This window comes from Zonotrichia leucophrys, chromosome 3 (genome assembly GCF_028769735.1).
Source record: "Zonotrichia leucophrys gambelii isolate GWCS_2022_RI chromosome 3, RI_Zleu_2.0, whole genome shotgun sequence".
NCBI classification, from domain to species: domain Eukaryota; kingdom Metazoa; phylum Chordata; class Aves; order Passeriformes; family Passerellidae; genus Zonotrichia; species Zonotrichia leucophrys.
In genome coordinates this window covers 72,733,109-72,749,452 of record NC_088172.1, presented here as the reverse complement: position 1 = coordinate 72,749,452, position 16,344 = coordinate 72,733,109, and the positions used below count along the sequence as shown (strand labels likewise).

General features: G+C 43.9%; 2 protein-coding genes across 6 annotated transcripts in view; one reads left to right on the top strand and one right to left on the bottom strand.

The window, feature by feature from the left end:
• Positions 1-6,145: 6,145 nt before the first annotated feature.
• Positions 6,146-11,769, bottom strand: DPY30 (dpy-30 histone methyltransferase complex regulatory subunit). Of its 2 annotated transcripts, none has more exons than XM_064707012.1 (5): positions 11,634-11,769; positions 11,125-11,197; positions 10,994-11,041; positions 9,671-9,813; positions 6,146-6,437 (listed from the first exon to the last, which is right to left on the bottom strand). In XM_064707012.1, exons 2-5 carry the CDS (start codon positions 11,158-11,160, stop codon positions 6,365-6,367), a joined length of 300 nt encoding a protein of 99 aa, XP_064563082.1. In that variant the 5' UTR covers positions 11,161-11,197; positions 11,634-11,769; the 3' UTR covers positions 6,146-6,364. The 2 variants fall into 2 exon arrangements, with proteins under 2 accessions (XP_064563082.1, XP_064563083.1); XM_064707013.1 differs by having other exon boundaries at positions 11,684-11,733.
• A 3,031-nt stretch (positions 11,770-14,800) lies between these two features.
• The window catches only part of SPAST (spastin), a 35,429-nt gene continuing 33,885 nt past the window's right edge, over positions 14,801-16,344 (top strand). For all 4 annotated transcript variants that reach the window (XM_064708790.1, XM_064708788.1, XM_064708789.1 and 1 more), the window contains exon 1: positions 14,801-15,286. In XM_064708790.1, the coding sequence (XP_064564860.1) occupies positions 14,881-15,286 (406 nt within the window). In that variant the 5' untranslated portion in view covers positions 14,801-14,880. The remainder of the gene's footprint in view (positions 15,287-16,344) is intronic.

Here is a 16,344-nt window from a genome sequence, read left to right as displayed (position 1 = left end):
TGATTGGTCACTCGCCCTCCGCCGGCTCCGCCCACTCCTTTGACAAGTGTAGCACCGCCCCGCGAGGGAGGGGGTGGAGGGCGGGGCCAGGCGGGGGAGCCCGCCGCGGATTGGCCGGCGCGTTGCCGTGGTGATGGGTGCCGTGCGCGCTGATTGGCCGGGCCGTGTCTCCGTGGTGGCGGGGCAGATTCCGGGCGCGGGTCAGGTGAGGGGAGCGGGGCGGGGGGGCCGGGAGACCCCCGGGAGCGCTCCGGGCCGCGCTGCCCCCGCCGCCCCCTGCGCCCCGCACGGCCCCGGCAGCAGCTGGGATGCCGAGGGCTCCAGGGACGGAGCACCGGTTCCCAAAGGCATCTTTGGAAGCGTGGATTTTGCTGCGCTGGGCCTCCGTGTTTCCGAACTAGGAGCCTTTTCTGCGCCTCCCTGCCTGTGCCGTGACGCCCGCGGCAGCGTGGCACGGAGCGAGGGCCGTGGGAGTGTAGCTGTGTGGAAGTCTCCGCTTCTTCTCAGCTTAATACTTCCCCACCCCTTCAATTTTTATTTTTTTTTATTATCTGGTGAATGGATCGCTGCCATGGAGACATCAAGCGTGGCTCAAAATAGCTAACGAGGCAGAAGTGAAAAGGGGAGAAGGGCCGGTACAAAGGGGGAAGGGAAAAAGCAATCCGAGCCGCTGACGCGAGAGACGCAGAGAGGAAACCATCGCGGAGATGAGGGGCTGCGGCCATTGAGGCCTTGAAGGCTGACTGGGCCTTTGTGAGGGAGAGCACGGGTGGGCCCGGCCAGCGAACACGCTCTCCTCCTCCCCCTTTGTCATCTAGTTCTTCGAAAAAACCTCCAGGCGGTTATTAATGTGTGCGAAATACGGAGGTTTGGGGGACTGTTTTGGTTTTGTTAGCTTGGTTTTGCTTGGTTTTGATTTTTTTTACAGTAAAACGAAGTGTAGGGACAAAGGCATTCTATCAGTGAGGATCCACCTCTGCACCCATGACACTGCCTTGCCAGTGCACCTGAGGGGCAGTAAGGACTGGGGTCTCCCATTAATAATATTTCTAATAGGTAGCCATGAGGAAATGGGCCCCGATTATCCCAGCAAATGTCTAATGTTTTATGAAGCCTTCACTGCTCTACAGATCCTCACATTATTCTATTGTTATTTTACAAACAGTGGCTTCAAAAAGGTTAATGCAGATTATAATTGCTGCATAGACCGGAAAAAATACCCTGCCCGACTGTTTTAACATAAAACCATATCGGTAGTTATACTGACCATTAACTATATTGATACCCTTTTGTACCTCTGAAATCATTTACATAAACTTCAGTAGTAAGACTGGTTTCTGCAGTGATCCTTCAATGAACTAATCCTTCAATAAAGTTAACAAATGCAGCAGAGGATAAAGTTTACTGCATGGAGAAAAGTACATGTTGTGATTATATATTTTAAAAATGGGTAACATCAGGGTATATTCAAGTTATTTGATACACCATTGTCCCACAGTCCATCACCAACAGTTAGAAGAGGCTGTTAGGAGGAACATTTCATTATAAAATATAATTTTTAATTATCTGCTATTATTTTCTATCACTTAGAGGAAAAGCTTTCATTTTCTCTAAGCATTTCCTTTCAATTAAATTAAAATATAAGAACTTCTGAGTAGTAAACCAGGTGGTTTAGTAAGTAAAAACATTTTCCAAGTATTTTCTTCTGGGTATACTACCTTTCTTTATTAGTGGTTTTTTCCTCTTCAGCTTGCCTTTTAAAATTTCTTAAATATATTTCTTCTTGTCGCTGTATAACAGGCTGGATTCCTTTTCTCCTTATGCCTCTTTTTTAAGCTTCCTTCTCCCTTGCTTTCCTCACGGCCCTTTCTTTCCTTGTGTGTAGTTTTACCTCTCCTAGATTAGGATGAAGTTTTTACTGGGTGTAACATGAACACAGCATCCCCACAGAATGCAGAGGAACATTACAGCTCAGTGTTGGAGGTCACAGAAAGCACAGGCTTTCTTTTTGCCAATCCTTAAACTGAGGTGTGCCACAGGCACTGTGACAGCCAGGTGATTCTCTGCCCTTCTCTGTTATCAATTGGCACTGTCAGACCAGAGCCCACGGAAGCTGAAGAACATCCTCCAGTTTTTGCTTGCTCCTGACAGAGCTTGTCAGCCAGAACACTACAAAAGGAATTTCTGCCAGTTCCACTGCTAAGGGTGACATTTGGGTATTAATTTGTACCCTATCATAAGTGGTCCTCATACCATTGAGCAGTGTTTAGTGATTTGTGGGTTCCTGTTGGTAACTGTCCTCTCCTGATCATCAGCTCTTTGTGTAAGGAGCGGTGATGTGCTCCCTCTGCACCACCTGTACATGGAAGAGGCAGAAACACAAAAGCACTCAGCTCTTCAAAAACTGTTTGGAAAACAGTCAGGCACATGGTGTGAGTCTTGGGTGTCCTGTGCAGAGCCAGGAGTTGGACTTTATCCTTGTGGGTCCCTTTCCACAGAGAACTGTCCATCCCACCGATGGCAGTGCTGGGCTTCCTGGTGCTCAGGACACAAAGTATCAAAATGTTCTAGCCAAAAACTGAGAAACTAGGCTGAGCTTTCAGTGGAAATGGGTTAGTTTGGGAGATGCTCCTTCTTCATCTACAGTTCTTCCAAGCACTGTTTGTATGGGGAACAGTAACAGGACTGTATTGGAACAGTAACTTAACAGTTCCAAGCTGTTATTCCAATCATTTTTCTCTGATACGATGCATGGACAATCCCCCAGGTTTGCACACCCATAAAGCACGGACCTCTGCTGCACATGTGTGTCTGTTGGCAGGTTCTTCCTTACCTGGAAAAGAGGGTGAAGGCACTGGCAAGTGTCCTTAGCATGCAGGGTTTTCCTCCAGTAACACCCTGTGAGCAGCTGGGATGGGAGGATTTCAGCTGGCCCAGCTTTCATGGTCTGTTGCTCTCTTGGTTTTTGCTCCCATTGTCCTCTTGCATGTGGTTCTTTCCTATGGTGTTTTTCACAATGCCCTTTTCCTGTCCCCTCCCTTCTCAGGAAGCTGTTCACTGTTACTTGAGGTTTTTCTATTTACAAACTGTTGTTCTGCATCTGAGGAACCTGCTGTTCCTACCAGTCCTTCCTTCTGCTGTTAAAAGCAGACACCCCCACCTCACCCCCAGCTTCACAGTCCTTACAAGGGAAATCTCTCCACTTCCTGTGCAACATAAGAGCATCTGAAATTATATCAGTGGGTAATTACCCATCTTGTAAATACTGCTCAACCACCCAGCAGTCTTTCATCAATTTATGCTCCTTTTGGAAAACGGGTCTGTTACACACTATTGCAAAGCAAACTTCTAGAAGAGAGCTAAAAGCACATTTGGAATGGGAATGTGACATTTTCCTAGTCAGTGCTGCACTAGCACTGATGTAAACTGCCCCAAAATTATTCATGGTACATTTACATTTGAAATCCTTGCACAAAACTGTATTTGAATGGGAACACTGGCAGAAATGGTGCTGATAGACTTTTCATCATGGTAAAATGTCTCTTTCTATAACAGCTGGCATTCTGTATTTCTGTGATCTAGGCTATATAGTCACTCTTGAAATGAATCCTGACTATGAAATGGCATAGGGAACACAAGCTAAGGCTTGGCTAAGAATAATTTGTTATGTAATTAGTACAATGATAAGAATATATCAAAACCTCCACTCTATGAAGCGTGGTAGGCATAGGAATTTTTCTCATGTTTCCTTTCCAACCTACAGGTTTCAACTGCTTGTATCTTTCAGAATTTTTCAGATTTTTCATATGTTTGAAAGCAGGTCTTTTATTTCCAGAAAGTCTGATGGGGAGAGAAAAGTTCCTTTGATCAAACTGCTTTTACAATGGTGACAGTGCCTCAGAAAATAAAATGGATTGCTCAAAGACATGTACTGATTTTGGAGAAAGTCCTTGATAAATCAGAGGAGCAAAAAAAACCAAAAAAAGGATTTGGCAAGTCAAACTGTAATTTTAGGTGGTAACTGGCTTCAGAATAGAAGGATGTAGAATCCTTTGATCAGAATTGCTTTTAGTGGGAAATCCTTTCTTCTGTCATTGTTCTCCTCCAGGTAAATGACAATGTTCTCAGTAGAAGCAGTTAAAAAGACACACTTCAAAATACTACATATGACACATATATAATACTTTCACAGTTACTGAATAGTGACTTCTGGATACTGGAGATCTAAAATAGTAATCTTGAAAGGCATGTTGTCAAGTAAACTAGGTATTCCATTTTATTTTCCACTCAATTTTACTGCCATTTGGAGCATACACTTGGTTACCTGGGGTAGTTAGCACTAAAAAATAATTTAAAAAAAAAGATATAATGGCTTTCAGATACTTAGCAGTGGCCTGTCATACATCTAAAGTTGCTATTTTTAAGTACTTCTTCAAGCTTTTACTCTACATGTATTTGTATTTCAAAATTTAATACAATTTATCTTGAAGCTTTCAGAACTGTTATTTCCTGTGGAAAAACAGTACCACTTTCTAGATTAAATTGGGATAGCAAGCATCTGTCACGTCTCTTCACAGAATTTTCATTGTTTTGTAGTGAAGAGTTTAAAACAAGTAAATGCTTTTAAAATTTGGACTTTATCATTACTTTTGTAACTGAGACTAGATAATACAGGTATTAACTTGCTACTTATTCCTGTTACAGAGTATCTTCTGTGCAGAAGCTCTCAATGGGTGAAGCCAACTTAACAAGTAAAGGAAAATGGTTGTGTTTATCTTATTGACTTGTCATGCTTTCACAGTAATCACTAAGATTTAATTTTTAGAGTGGTAAGTTCACTGCTGCTAGTCACATTACAATTTATTTCTTAGAAGAGGCTGCCCAGAAAAGCTGCTGTAGTAAATCTTCTAACACTCCCACTATGTGAACATGGCTTTTTCATTCTCTTGAATTAAATCTCTAGCCTAGATGGGAAAATAATAGCAGATGACACCATGTACCAGTGACACCAGCAGCTGAGTGGATGGCACACTGCTGGCAGGGACAGCTTCCCTTGGTACTGGGACTGATGCTTTGAGATTCCAGGTTGATGCAAGAGCTGTGCAGAAAGCCAGAGTGTTTCAAGTTCTGTGCAGCTGCTTGACAGATATTTCTGTCAGGTAAGAAATCTGATTGTATTCTGAATTCAGGTACAAAAATCTAAGAAAATTGCTCTGTCTGGGGAGGATTAAAAGTGAAACTGCTTCTTTTTGTTTGGTCTTACACAAATTCTTAACAGAGAAGCTGGGGAGCAGCATAGATTCCCTTTGCATTTAACAGTTCTTACAGTCTTGCAAAGTTGTTTCTTATGAAATGTTGGAATACCATTTTAGCAATAAAAATAGCAGTACCAAGTCCTTATGATGCTTCCTTGTCTTCACTTAAATGTTATTAGTCATTCCAGAAAGTCAAAACACTGTTGTTAAAATCCTTTCAGTATCTTTTTAGTGTCACTGTTTGATGGAGACTGTGTTCACCACAATGCAGTAGAATTAGTAATCTCCTTCCAAATTTTGGTACATTTTCCCAAAGACAGCTTTTACACTTGATTTGGGGTTTGCAGGCTTCTTTCAATTTTTGTTCCCCCCTCTTACTGCTCTTAGACTGCACTAATTCAATGTTTCTGTTTTAAGAAAATAAGATGTATGTAAAATAGTGAGAACCTTCCTACTAAGACTAACAGCAAGACCTCAGTCCCTGCAAGTTTTTAGACAATTCAACTAAGGGTAGCAGTACAGAGACCTGAATTACAGAACTCTTATATGTCACTTCCAAATTCATTCTGTGTTTCAGCTGAATCCAGTCCTAGGAGAGCAATGACAAATGCTGAACAGCACACCTCATTAATGTACCTATGTGAGACACTGGATTCTGTCTCTAGGTGATCTGTTCAGCTGCTGGATCTCACTGTTTGTTTTAACTAAACCCATTTCCTGGTGTTCTGAAGCAAGTTCTCTCCTCTCTAATTAATAAATAAATTTTAATTGTTCTGCTCTTGTTTGCTCTCTGTTTAGGCATGTTGCACTGGAGGGTGCTATATAAAACCCAATTAAGTTATATAAATTATCAGCCATGCGATGGAATTATTCAGACTTTCATCCAGTAGTGGAGTTTCAGTATTTTATTTTCAAAATCTCTTAATAGCCAGTTTAAAACAAGAGAACAATTAAATGTAAAGTGTTCTTTATTAAATAAACTCAAAAGATAAAGCAATTGTGCAGTTAAGAAAGACAACAACGTGGCTAAAGGATTTTTACAGCAGAAAACAAATTGCGGCAAATGAGCATTTCAGTCTAGCAGCCCAACTGTCCTCATTTTTATGGAGTTAATTTCGGTCCTCAAATTGTGACTTGTTTTTTAAAAGATATGCTGCTAGAAATTCAATGGGATTGGGTGGTCTGCAAATAAAAAAAGTAAATCAAAAGTAATTATTTGTTATTATATGGAATTAGGTAGCTGAAGAACCAATCACCTTCCCTTAAAAGCAACACAGCTCCTCCCAAACACTTCTAAGCATTGATTTAGGGATGACCAACTACCTAGAGTGACTCTGTAAATTTCCAGTTTATGTCTAATGAGAAAGTTTTTAAAAAGGGGTCTTAGTCACTGTGAGTTCAATGTTACTAAATTGCTAGAACAGAACTGACATACCTAAAACCACAGTCTGTAAGCATAAATACTATATGTACATCATTGGATATGACATGCATTTGCCTCTTTCTTTACTCATCCTATTTAAAGTAAAGCTGAATCTCTGCTTTTTTTCTTTTTTTTTTTCCAAGTGGTTATTGGGTAGCTTAGTGTATTAAGAGTTGTTTTCATGGTTTCTGGCAACTGAAACAAACACAACAAATCTTCAAGTTTGGGAAGTGCTGTAACTTGCAAGTAGTCAATAATAAACACTTCTGATCACTGGACTTAAGTCTGTAGTTTTTTTAAAAAGAACTCCTCCAGCTATACCATGTGAATCCTGCTAATTTGGATTCTGTCCACAGAATAAATGACATGCTTATTCCACAGCAGGTCAAACCTAAGGTTTGGCAGTGAGCAAGTCTGCCTATAAAGAGCACAAAAACAACAACAACAACAAAAATATGCAGAGACACTTCTCGGGACTATCCTTTTGGCATCCAAGCATGTACCAATTCCTGAGCTAGTACCCTTAATAGTCTGGGGTGGATTCCTCTACAGCTTTGACCAGTTGCCTCTTGAGCCCGAATAAAATGTTAATGTCCTCAACTGAGAGCAAAAAAAATAGCTTAATTATGTGCCCTGTGAAGGATCAGCCCTTTGTTTGTTAATGAATTTGCTGCCTGCTTAATTTAATTTGATTACTGAATCAGAAGAGATAATAAACAGTCCACCCTAATCAGTCATCTCTGTGCTGTTGTGATTTAACAGGCTCCCAGTATGTTCATCCACAGAAGCCTCTTTTTTAGATATCATCTAGTCAGTCATTCAATATAGAGATAGTATTCCATACTTATGACCACCTTGTCACTCTCACTTTTTCACATTCTACCAGAATACAGGGAAATTATACATAGCATTAAAAATGTAAGAACATCACTTTTTCATTTAAATAGTGACATTATGCTTGTTTTTACCCCTTTAATTTTAGGTTGGTTTTACCCCTTCAATTTCTAAGTGCTACCATTCAGAATTTATTTTTGATTAAAGCAGTCTATTGACATAGATATGTAACAGTTTAACATCATTTTTCCACAAGGGTAATTTTCAGCTCAGAATCTAACATTTTGTCAGTGGAGTTTTTCATTACCCTCTGAGGTCCACAACTTTGTTTATTTGGATTCAATGTCACTTTCTGTCAGTTTAAATTTTTTCATGCCAGTCTTCACAGTGTTATGAAGTTCCTGTGCAATTATTTACAATTAATCAACTTAAAATCTATTCTATAAAACTCAGTCTCATTAACAACTTCTGTCCGCCACTTCTTCAAATTGTTGTAAGTGATCTTTTCCATGATTCTAGTGTTGAGCTCATTTCACTGTGAAAATTCAACATTTATTTCTACCCTTTATCTCATATCTTCCTATCAGTTCCTCATACATATAAAGGCATTTCCTTTAATCCCAACAGCAACTAACTAATTTTAAAAGCTGTTAGTGAACAACAATGTGAAAATCTTTTTGGAAATTTAAACAGACTGCATCATCTGCATTCCTCTTTATGTATGCTTACTGACTCCTTCAATAAACTCCAATACACTTAAAAGACCTAACAAAAATTGTGTTGACCTCCTCCCAGATATGTCATTTATCCATATGCTCATTATCCTGGATGGTAATTTCTACTGAGTTCCAGGCATGATTATCAGATGTACTGGGCTGTTCCCTGAACATTTCTATATTCCTTTGAAAAATAACTCAGCATCCACTAGTTATTTTCCTGTTCAATTTTAAGCAGTGGATTGTACAGCAGAGCTGAGAGTTCAGCTTTCTCACTCCTGAGGGTTTACTATGCTCAGCTGAACAGACAGTTTGCCCTGGTAGGTTCATACTACCTGTGTGTTTCCTAACCCCTCCTATCAATGATCCAATTTCACTTCTGTGATGAGTCCCCATAATGAAGACAGAAAAAAGGCAAGGCAAGACAAGGCAAGGCAAAGGGAAGGAAAAGAAAAAGGGAAAGGGAGGAACAAGTTTGCCTGTCACACAGGTATTCAGAGTGTAAGGGTGGAGTATTAACCTTGGGCTGTGTTTTACATTTGAGTCTGCAGCAGAACTCCCACAGATATCAGCTGAAGATCTGCACATCCCTCAGATGTGCACATGGGTGGACCTTCCTATGTGCCTAATTTTGCTTAATTAGCTGTCTGTACACTGCAGTTTAAATTCTCAACTCCTTTTGAAGTTCATACACTCTTGATGGTTCTTCTGAGTGTAGGTGCCATGATGCAATTATGGTCATCTATATCAGCTTTTGATTGTATTATTTCAGTTTGAGAGATGGCTCACAAAGTACGATTTGCCACTAGTGAGGATACACCAAGAGATGTTTTGTTAAGATGAAGAAATGTTTGCTGTTATTGAAGGATACCTGTCTACACTGACTGGCAAAGAGAGCTGGGGCACCTCAGCAGCATAATCTTTACTCAGAGGATAAACCATCAGTCTGCTTCTTACAGAAGCAGACTGTGTTTACAGTGCAGGCTCAGCCACACCCTTTAGAAAGTATCTTAATCTCTGACAAAGATGCATGTCATGCCTGATTTGTCTTTCCTTCTCTTAAATGTCAAGCAGAACATTTTATAATTCCACAGAACTAAAATCTTCAGAACTAGAACATCCTCTTGTCTTGCTTCTCTAAAGTGAATTACATTATTAAATTAATAACAAAACCTCTCCCATTTTTCCCTCTAAAACTTTCACAGTAGTGTACCTCATTTGGAGATCATTAATTCAATGACTCCTGTCATGCCATGTGTGCCGAAGTGAGGAACCCACCCTGCATGGTCAATCACAGCAATTCATGGGTTCATAAACCTGTTATAATGAGGACCTTACAAAGAGCAATACCATATTTGGTGTGGGAGGCCTGAAAGGTGCTGCACTGCCTGAGTTTGAGACCTGCATTTCCTAGGAACAGAAGGAACCCAGAAGCATCTTACCTCTCTTTTGCAAGAACAGCAAGTCCCTGTAGCAAGATAGGTACAACTGTCTGATCCAAGTAGGCACGTGTGGGTAACGACTGAAGATCCACCTTCTGCTTTGATGTTTTCTCAGCATTTAGTTTCTCATTTTCTACTATCCTCTGAAGTAAAAAAAAAACCCAAAAACATGAATGAACATTGGTAATAGCAGCCACATCTACTTTGAAGTGTGTGTGCAAAGTACCCATCTCTGCAATTTGATGGCAATAACTTCTTTACATCATTTAAGAATATTAAGTGCGTATTTTTACTTGCAAAAAAACCTAATCCAGAGGAACCTTTTGTTAAATTCCTATGTTTTGGGGAAACAATGTTAAGAAGTTGTAAGTTTTCTACAAGAGAAGACATCCAATCCCAGTAATATTTATTTCTGCTTTTTTTTTTTTTAATTTCAGTTCAAATTCACTGATTTGAACTCTACACCACTAAGACAGGAATATCAACAAGAGTCTCAGTTAGATGGTTCCTGTACACATGTGCTTCTAACACAAAATGGTAAAAGCACATGGAATTCAGGTGAAGCCTGACAAAGGGGACTCTGCTAAAGTCAAGTACTTTGTGACTGTGCTCTACTCAAGTATAGATGGACACTTTAAAGAAAATACATACAAAATGCCTCCAGGTACTTTCTGATCAAAAAGTGCTGCATCACCTTACACCATCAACTGTAGTTGAAGAGTGATACCCTCCCACTGCCAGTAAACTAAATGTTTTCAGTGCAATGTACATGAATCTACTGGCACGGGACCGGTGTGTTATGGTCCTGCAGGAACCATGGAAGCTGAGGCATAGACACAAGCAGTTACCAGAGAGATGAGTCCCAGAAGATGTTTTAAAATAGTTTCTGCAAAAGCTGAGCACAGAGTAGGAACTTATAATAAAGGGAGGCTGAAAGTTTTTCTTTGATAAGAAGAGTAAATAAATGCCACAGAGTTAGGAAGTGATTCTCCCAGTCTAGTCATCATAGGTTGAGCCTAGTGTGGGTGGCTTTTTTTGTGCCACAATATATATCTGTATCTCTCACAGACAGCAACCGAACAGATAATAATCATAAGATACTTCAAAAAAAACCCCAACTCATTAAAAGGCTCATTATCTACTTCAGTACCATTTAGAACAATGGAAGTAGCACAACAGAAAATATATTTACAGCTATTTCCACCAGGGACAGGTATTGCTTAACTCCATTGAGAATATTACATTTGCTGAAGTTAAACTCAGGAGTCAACTTCTTTCCCCTAACCACAAATGTGACTTCCACTGCAACAAAATCTTTGTTACCTCTACATTTTCAGTGAGGCCGTATTCGGAATGAGGATTTTCCGGAACCTGTAAAATAACACATGGTTAGCAAAGATAAATTCTCCTTTTACACATGTAACATACTGCACATAAAACATTTCTTGTAATACCTGTGGCTGTCCCTCCATAATCTGTTCTCCCTCCATGATTCAAAAGTGAAATTTGATGGATGTCCAAGAAGATCTAGGAAAGCAATAAAAAATCTGGTCAGCAGGCTGAGATGAAGCCCATGTGAGCTGAGCGATATTGCATCACTTGGTTACTAATGGTTACCAAGGCACAATTACTAGAAAGCACAGGGAGTCGCTCCGTGCTCCCCCCGCGCCAAACTTGAACTGGTTTCTCCCGCACGCAGAACCGAGAAGTGCCTTGAAGTTACGTCCGCTGAGGACAGCAGTACTGCGATTAGCAAATACAGCATTCATCCCCCCAGGACGCCGGAGACATCCCTTTCCCTGCTTCCTTCCTTCCCTCCCGTGCCCGCCACAGCGCCCCGAGAGCCGCCGCGGGCAGGGCCGGGCTGGGGCCGCGCCGCAACCGCGGCCACGTGCGGGTGCCGCCCCCGGCCGTGCCCCGGGCACCCCGCGGGGGAGGGGCGGCCCCGCCGCAGGGCTCTCACCGCCAGTGGGTCCGGGACGGGCGGGACACCAGGATCGGAGGGACACACACCGAGAGCCGCTCCGCAGTAACCGCGGCCGCCGTCGCGGAGTGTTTTGACGTCAGTGAAGCGGTCGCGCGGCCGGCCCGAGCGCAGTGCGCCTGCGCAGGCGCCACCGGCGGCCCGCGAGGCGGGGCCGGGACAGGTTCGGTGCGCGCTCGTGTGCGGGCGAGTTGTCACCTGTCGGGATAAAACTCGCGCGGTGTGCTCGCTTCCAAATCAGCCCGGCGTTTTGCCTACAGAAATATGCTCGTAAATCAGTGCGGCTTGGTGTCTGAGGAGGTCACTGTGGTGCTCACTGAAAATAACGTTGCTGAAGCTGATTTGGGTCTGAAAGTGGGGTTTTGTTAGTGAAATAACTTAGTGTTAACGCTGCTTGAAGCTTCTGGAAGTTCTTTGGTATTATAAAATCTGTTAAAACTTTATATCAGTAAATAAGAGATTTTTTTAAAGGACAGTTATATATACTAAAAGAAAATTCTCTCATGAGTGGGCTGGAACATACTTGATGTGAAAAATGTGTATTTTATGATTGGCTTTTCCCAAATTTTAAAATTAATATTATATGTGTTATGTTAGAAAGTTATGCTGTATAATTTTTTTAAGTAGTGTGTTAAATATAGTTTTAGGTTATAACATAATGTTAAAATAGAAACTATGCTATGTAAGATACTCTTTTTAAAGAGAGGACTCACACCGAGGTAGCAGCCACAGGACACCTGAATCTTTCAGAGAAAGAGAATTTATTGCGCCATTATCAGAAGAAATGAACTTCTTCCTGCTTCGCTCAGCCCTGAAGACGCCATCAGGATTCAGAGGAAGAAGTTGACACTGACCAGACAGAATCCTGTATTTGAATGGAATTTATGCATCATGTATAAGATGTATGAATATGCAACAGGCTATTGGTTTTAAGGGTTAATCCTCTGTTAACGTGTGTCCTTTTTGGGCTTATATTGCCCAGAAAAAGGTACCCGGATGTCCATAACTCTTTGTTTCTATTGTCTCATATTGTCCTAATCCAAACTGTCCAAATTATTATTACTCGAATTATATTACTATTTTTATAACCATTTTATTACTATTGAACTTTTTAAATTCTAAAAAAAAGTGATTAGCGTTTTTCCAAACTTGATAATATTTTCATAATAATTCTTACAAAATACAGAAAATAAGTACTTGATGTACATCACTGCATTTTTTTCCATACTAATAGGTTCACTGTCTGTCTAATAATGGTCTAGGCCATAAATAGTTGCTATATGTTTGTATGGTATTTTATATGTGATAACATTCTTTATTTCATACAGTAAGAAAACTGTGTACTGTTCTGTCATTAAAAGAAAACCACTCCACTCTGTCGTTTAAGAAAATAAATACACATCACCAGGGGCAACTGGAAGTAACTTAATGAGGCATAAACAAACAAGAAAAAAAAACCAGTAGTTTTATAGTAATTTTGGAAGAATGAATAAAATACATCAGACAGTAGTGATTTTAGTTTGGTGTATCCTTTTAATTAACATGCCACACCAACTGCCCTTTCTTGCTATAAGCTGGGGGAAACTTGCTTGGGCACTGAATTACCTGTCTGCAGTTTGGGGACTGTCTCAGCTCCTGTGTGCTGTCACTGTAGGACATGAAACAACACGACACGTTCTCAAGATGAAAAAAGGGAAGTTTATTTTCTGACTTCAACATTTATAGATTTCCAAAAGTGATAGTGGATTGGAGGGTGAAAGTGCCACCTCACCAATGACACTGGACAAACCAAGTCTATCAACTTTCTCCTTCTCCATAAAAGAATGCAAAACAATAAATTATTTACCAATCAGGGCAACAGTGTGCAGTTCAGGGGTGCAGCACAGAGATGATCTATCACAATCTAGTATCACTCAGTATTTCATTTGTAGAACAGTGTGTGTGACAAAGCAAAACAACGATGAAAAAGATCGGACAACGCACCCACAAAGGTGGGAAGGTTGGAGCAGAGAGGGAGGTGCTTGCTCATAGCGGCAGGCACAGAAGTGCTGGTGTATGGATGCCTCCCTCCCCTAGATTGCTAGACCAAAGGTACCAAAGCATTTTTAAGGTTTGCAATAACCAAAGGAATAGGTAGCTGGAGGATCTATCTCTTTGGTGAAACACAAATAAATATTATGGCTGGGCAAATAATTGTCAAGGGCTTCGACAACTCCATGTTCACTTTGGGTAAGGAGAGCGGAGTAGAGTTAAGATTCTTTTTTTTTTTTCTTCCAGAGCGATGTATCTATAATGTATAGTGAATTCCATTAGCTCCCTGCATGTGAGGAGCCAGCCTGTCATTGCCATTACAGAGCTGCGGAGCAGACAAAGCAGCGCAGCACGCTCCCGGGGGCAGGGACACCGTCGGGGACTGGCTGCTCCACGCCTCTCCGAGCGAGGGAATTCCCCGGGCTCTGCCAGCAGTGGCTCCAGGCGGGAGCGGCGCCAGGAGCCCGCGCTGCATTGTGCCTGCGGGGCGGCTCACAATCCCGGCCAGAATAACTAATCCTGGTAAATTATTCATCGCCCGTCCGCTCGGTGAGGCCATGGGCCGGCACTGGGCGGCCTCGGCCGGGGCTGGAGCTGCCGCTGTCGGGCTGCGCTCCTGCACATCCCCGAAAGGAGGCTGGGCCAGCTGGGGGGCGGCCTCTTCTGCCGGCGACCAGGGCAAGGACAAGGGGACATTTCCCCAGGCTGTGCCAGCGGCTGTCCAGGGTGGAAACTGGGAGGAATTTCTTCACAGAAAGGGTGGTTTAACTAGGGAATGGACTGCCCGAGGAGGTGGTACAGTCACCGTCCCTGATCATGTTCAAGACCGGTCCGGACGCGGTATTTAGTGCTACGGTCCAGTTTCACATCGGTCAAAGGCTAGACTCGCTGATCTCACAGGCCTTTTCCGACCACACTGATTCTGTCATTCTGCGCTTTCCAGGCCCAGCGCTGAGCGCCCCCGAGAGCCCTCCCCTGGGGCCGTGGGAGCGGGCAAGCCGGGCCCTGCAGTTGCCGTACCATCGCCTCCCGCGGTGGCAGGAGCGGTACCGCCTCCCCCCGCCCCGGCCGGGGCCGCCCGCATCCCGCCCCCCGTCCCTCCCCCTGGGCCGGCCGAAAGGGGCGTCGCCGCCGCCGCCATCGCCATGGCCGGTTGTTGTCAGTCCCTGGCAGCGGGTTATGGCGACGGCGGTGAATGAATTCTCCGGGCGGCCGAGGGAAGAAGAAGGGCTCAGCCGGCTCCAGTTCCGCGCCTCCGACCGCCGGCACCTCTCCCTCCTCACCGCCCGGGCCGGCGCCCCCCGTGCCGCCGGCGGGGGCGGCGGCGGCGGCGTCCCCGCACAAGCGGAACCTGTACTACTTCTCGTACCCGCTCTTCGCCGCCTTCGCCCTGCTCCGCTTCGTCGCCTTCCAGCTCGGGCTGCTCTTCGCCTGGCTCTGCGAGCGCCTCTCCCGCGGCGCCCTCATGGCCGCCAAGGGCAGCAGGGCCGGGGCCGGCGAGGCGCCCGAGCCCGGCGGGGCGCCCGAGACGGTGCGGGCGTGCCACAAGCGGGCCTTCGAGTGCATCTCCATGGCTCTGCGCATCGACGAGGACGAGACAGGTAGGGAGGGAGCGCCCGGGGTGCGGGGGGAGGCCGGCAAGGCCCTGGGCCGTGGAACCGCTTGTAGCTGAGACCAAACAAAACCCGCTCGTGGGAGAAATGCGGGGGTGAGCCGGGCTGTGTGCGGGGGGCTGCGGACGCTGCGCCCGTGGGTGAGCCGGGCTGTGCCCGCAGGCGGTGGCGGTGCTTTGGTCCCCGGCCCGGTCCGTCCCTGCCGCAGCCCGCAGGTGCGGGTCGGACCGCAAAGCTGCGGCCCGGGCTCCTTCTCCTCGCAAGACAAGTGCTTGTATTTCTCCCCAAAAGCTCAATTTTTGCCGCGGGGGTCTGGGTGAGGTGGTTAAAAATTGCGGGCCGGTGTGTTACTGTAACTAGCCTTCACCAAGCCAGCTGGACAACAAAAGCAGCAAGGACAATAATAAGGATGCGTCCTACAGTGCACTGCCTGGCAAATGATGTGAGTGCTCAAGCGAGGCTGCAGGTTACTTGGCCCTCAGAATGCCCATTTGGAGTGGTGTGACTTTTAAGGAAATAAATACTTATTTTAAGTATTTAGGCAGTTTCTTAAAACGTGTTTTTCTTAAGCTGTTTGACATGCATACTCTTAAAAGCCTAAAAACCTACCACTGTGTGATGAGAAGACCTTAAGGGGAGCATTTAGGGTTCGATGAAATAAAACAGAGGAGTGAGGATTTTTTACAAAATACTTGATACTGAATTAAATTTAATCATTTATTCTAAATGCAGCAGCATGATTGTGTCAGCATGCAAAAGGTAGGCTTTGGGGGCATGCTGTGCTGGTGTTTAAAATTCTCTGGAAAAGTCAGAATGCTTTATTCTAAACTTTCAGTTGTGCTCTAATGAAACTGCTATCCAAGAGGAGGAGATTAAGCATACAGGAGCAGGCCTTCAACAGAAGCTGCATGCTGACAGCACCATAAAAGCATGGGATGTGTCCTCCTTTGCCTTGACAGTTTGGGAGTGGCAGTGGTGTGCTCTGGGAGAGAAAAAAAACCTGCACCATGTGCAGCAGGGTTAGTTCAGCACAGATGTACAGCGAG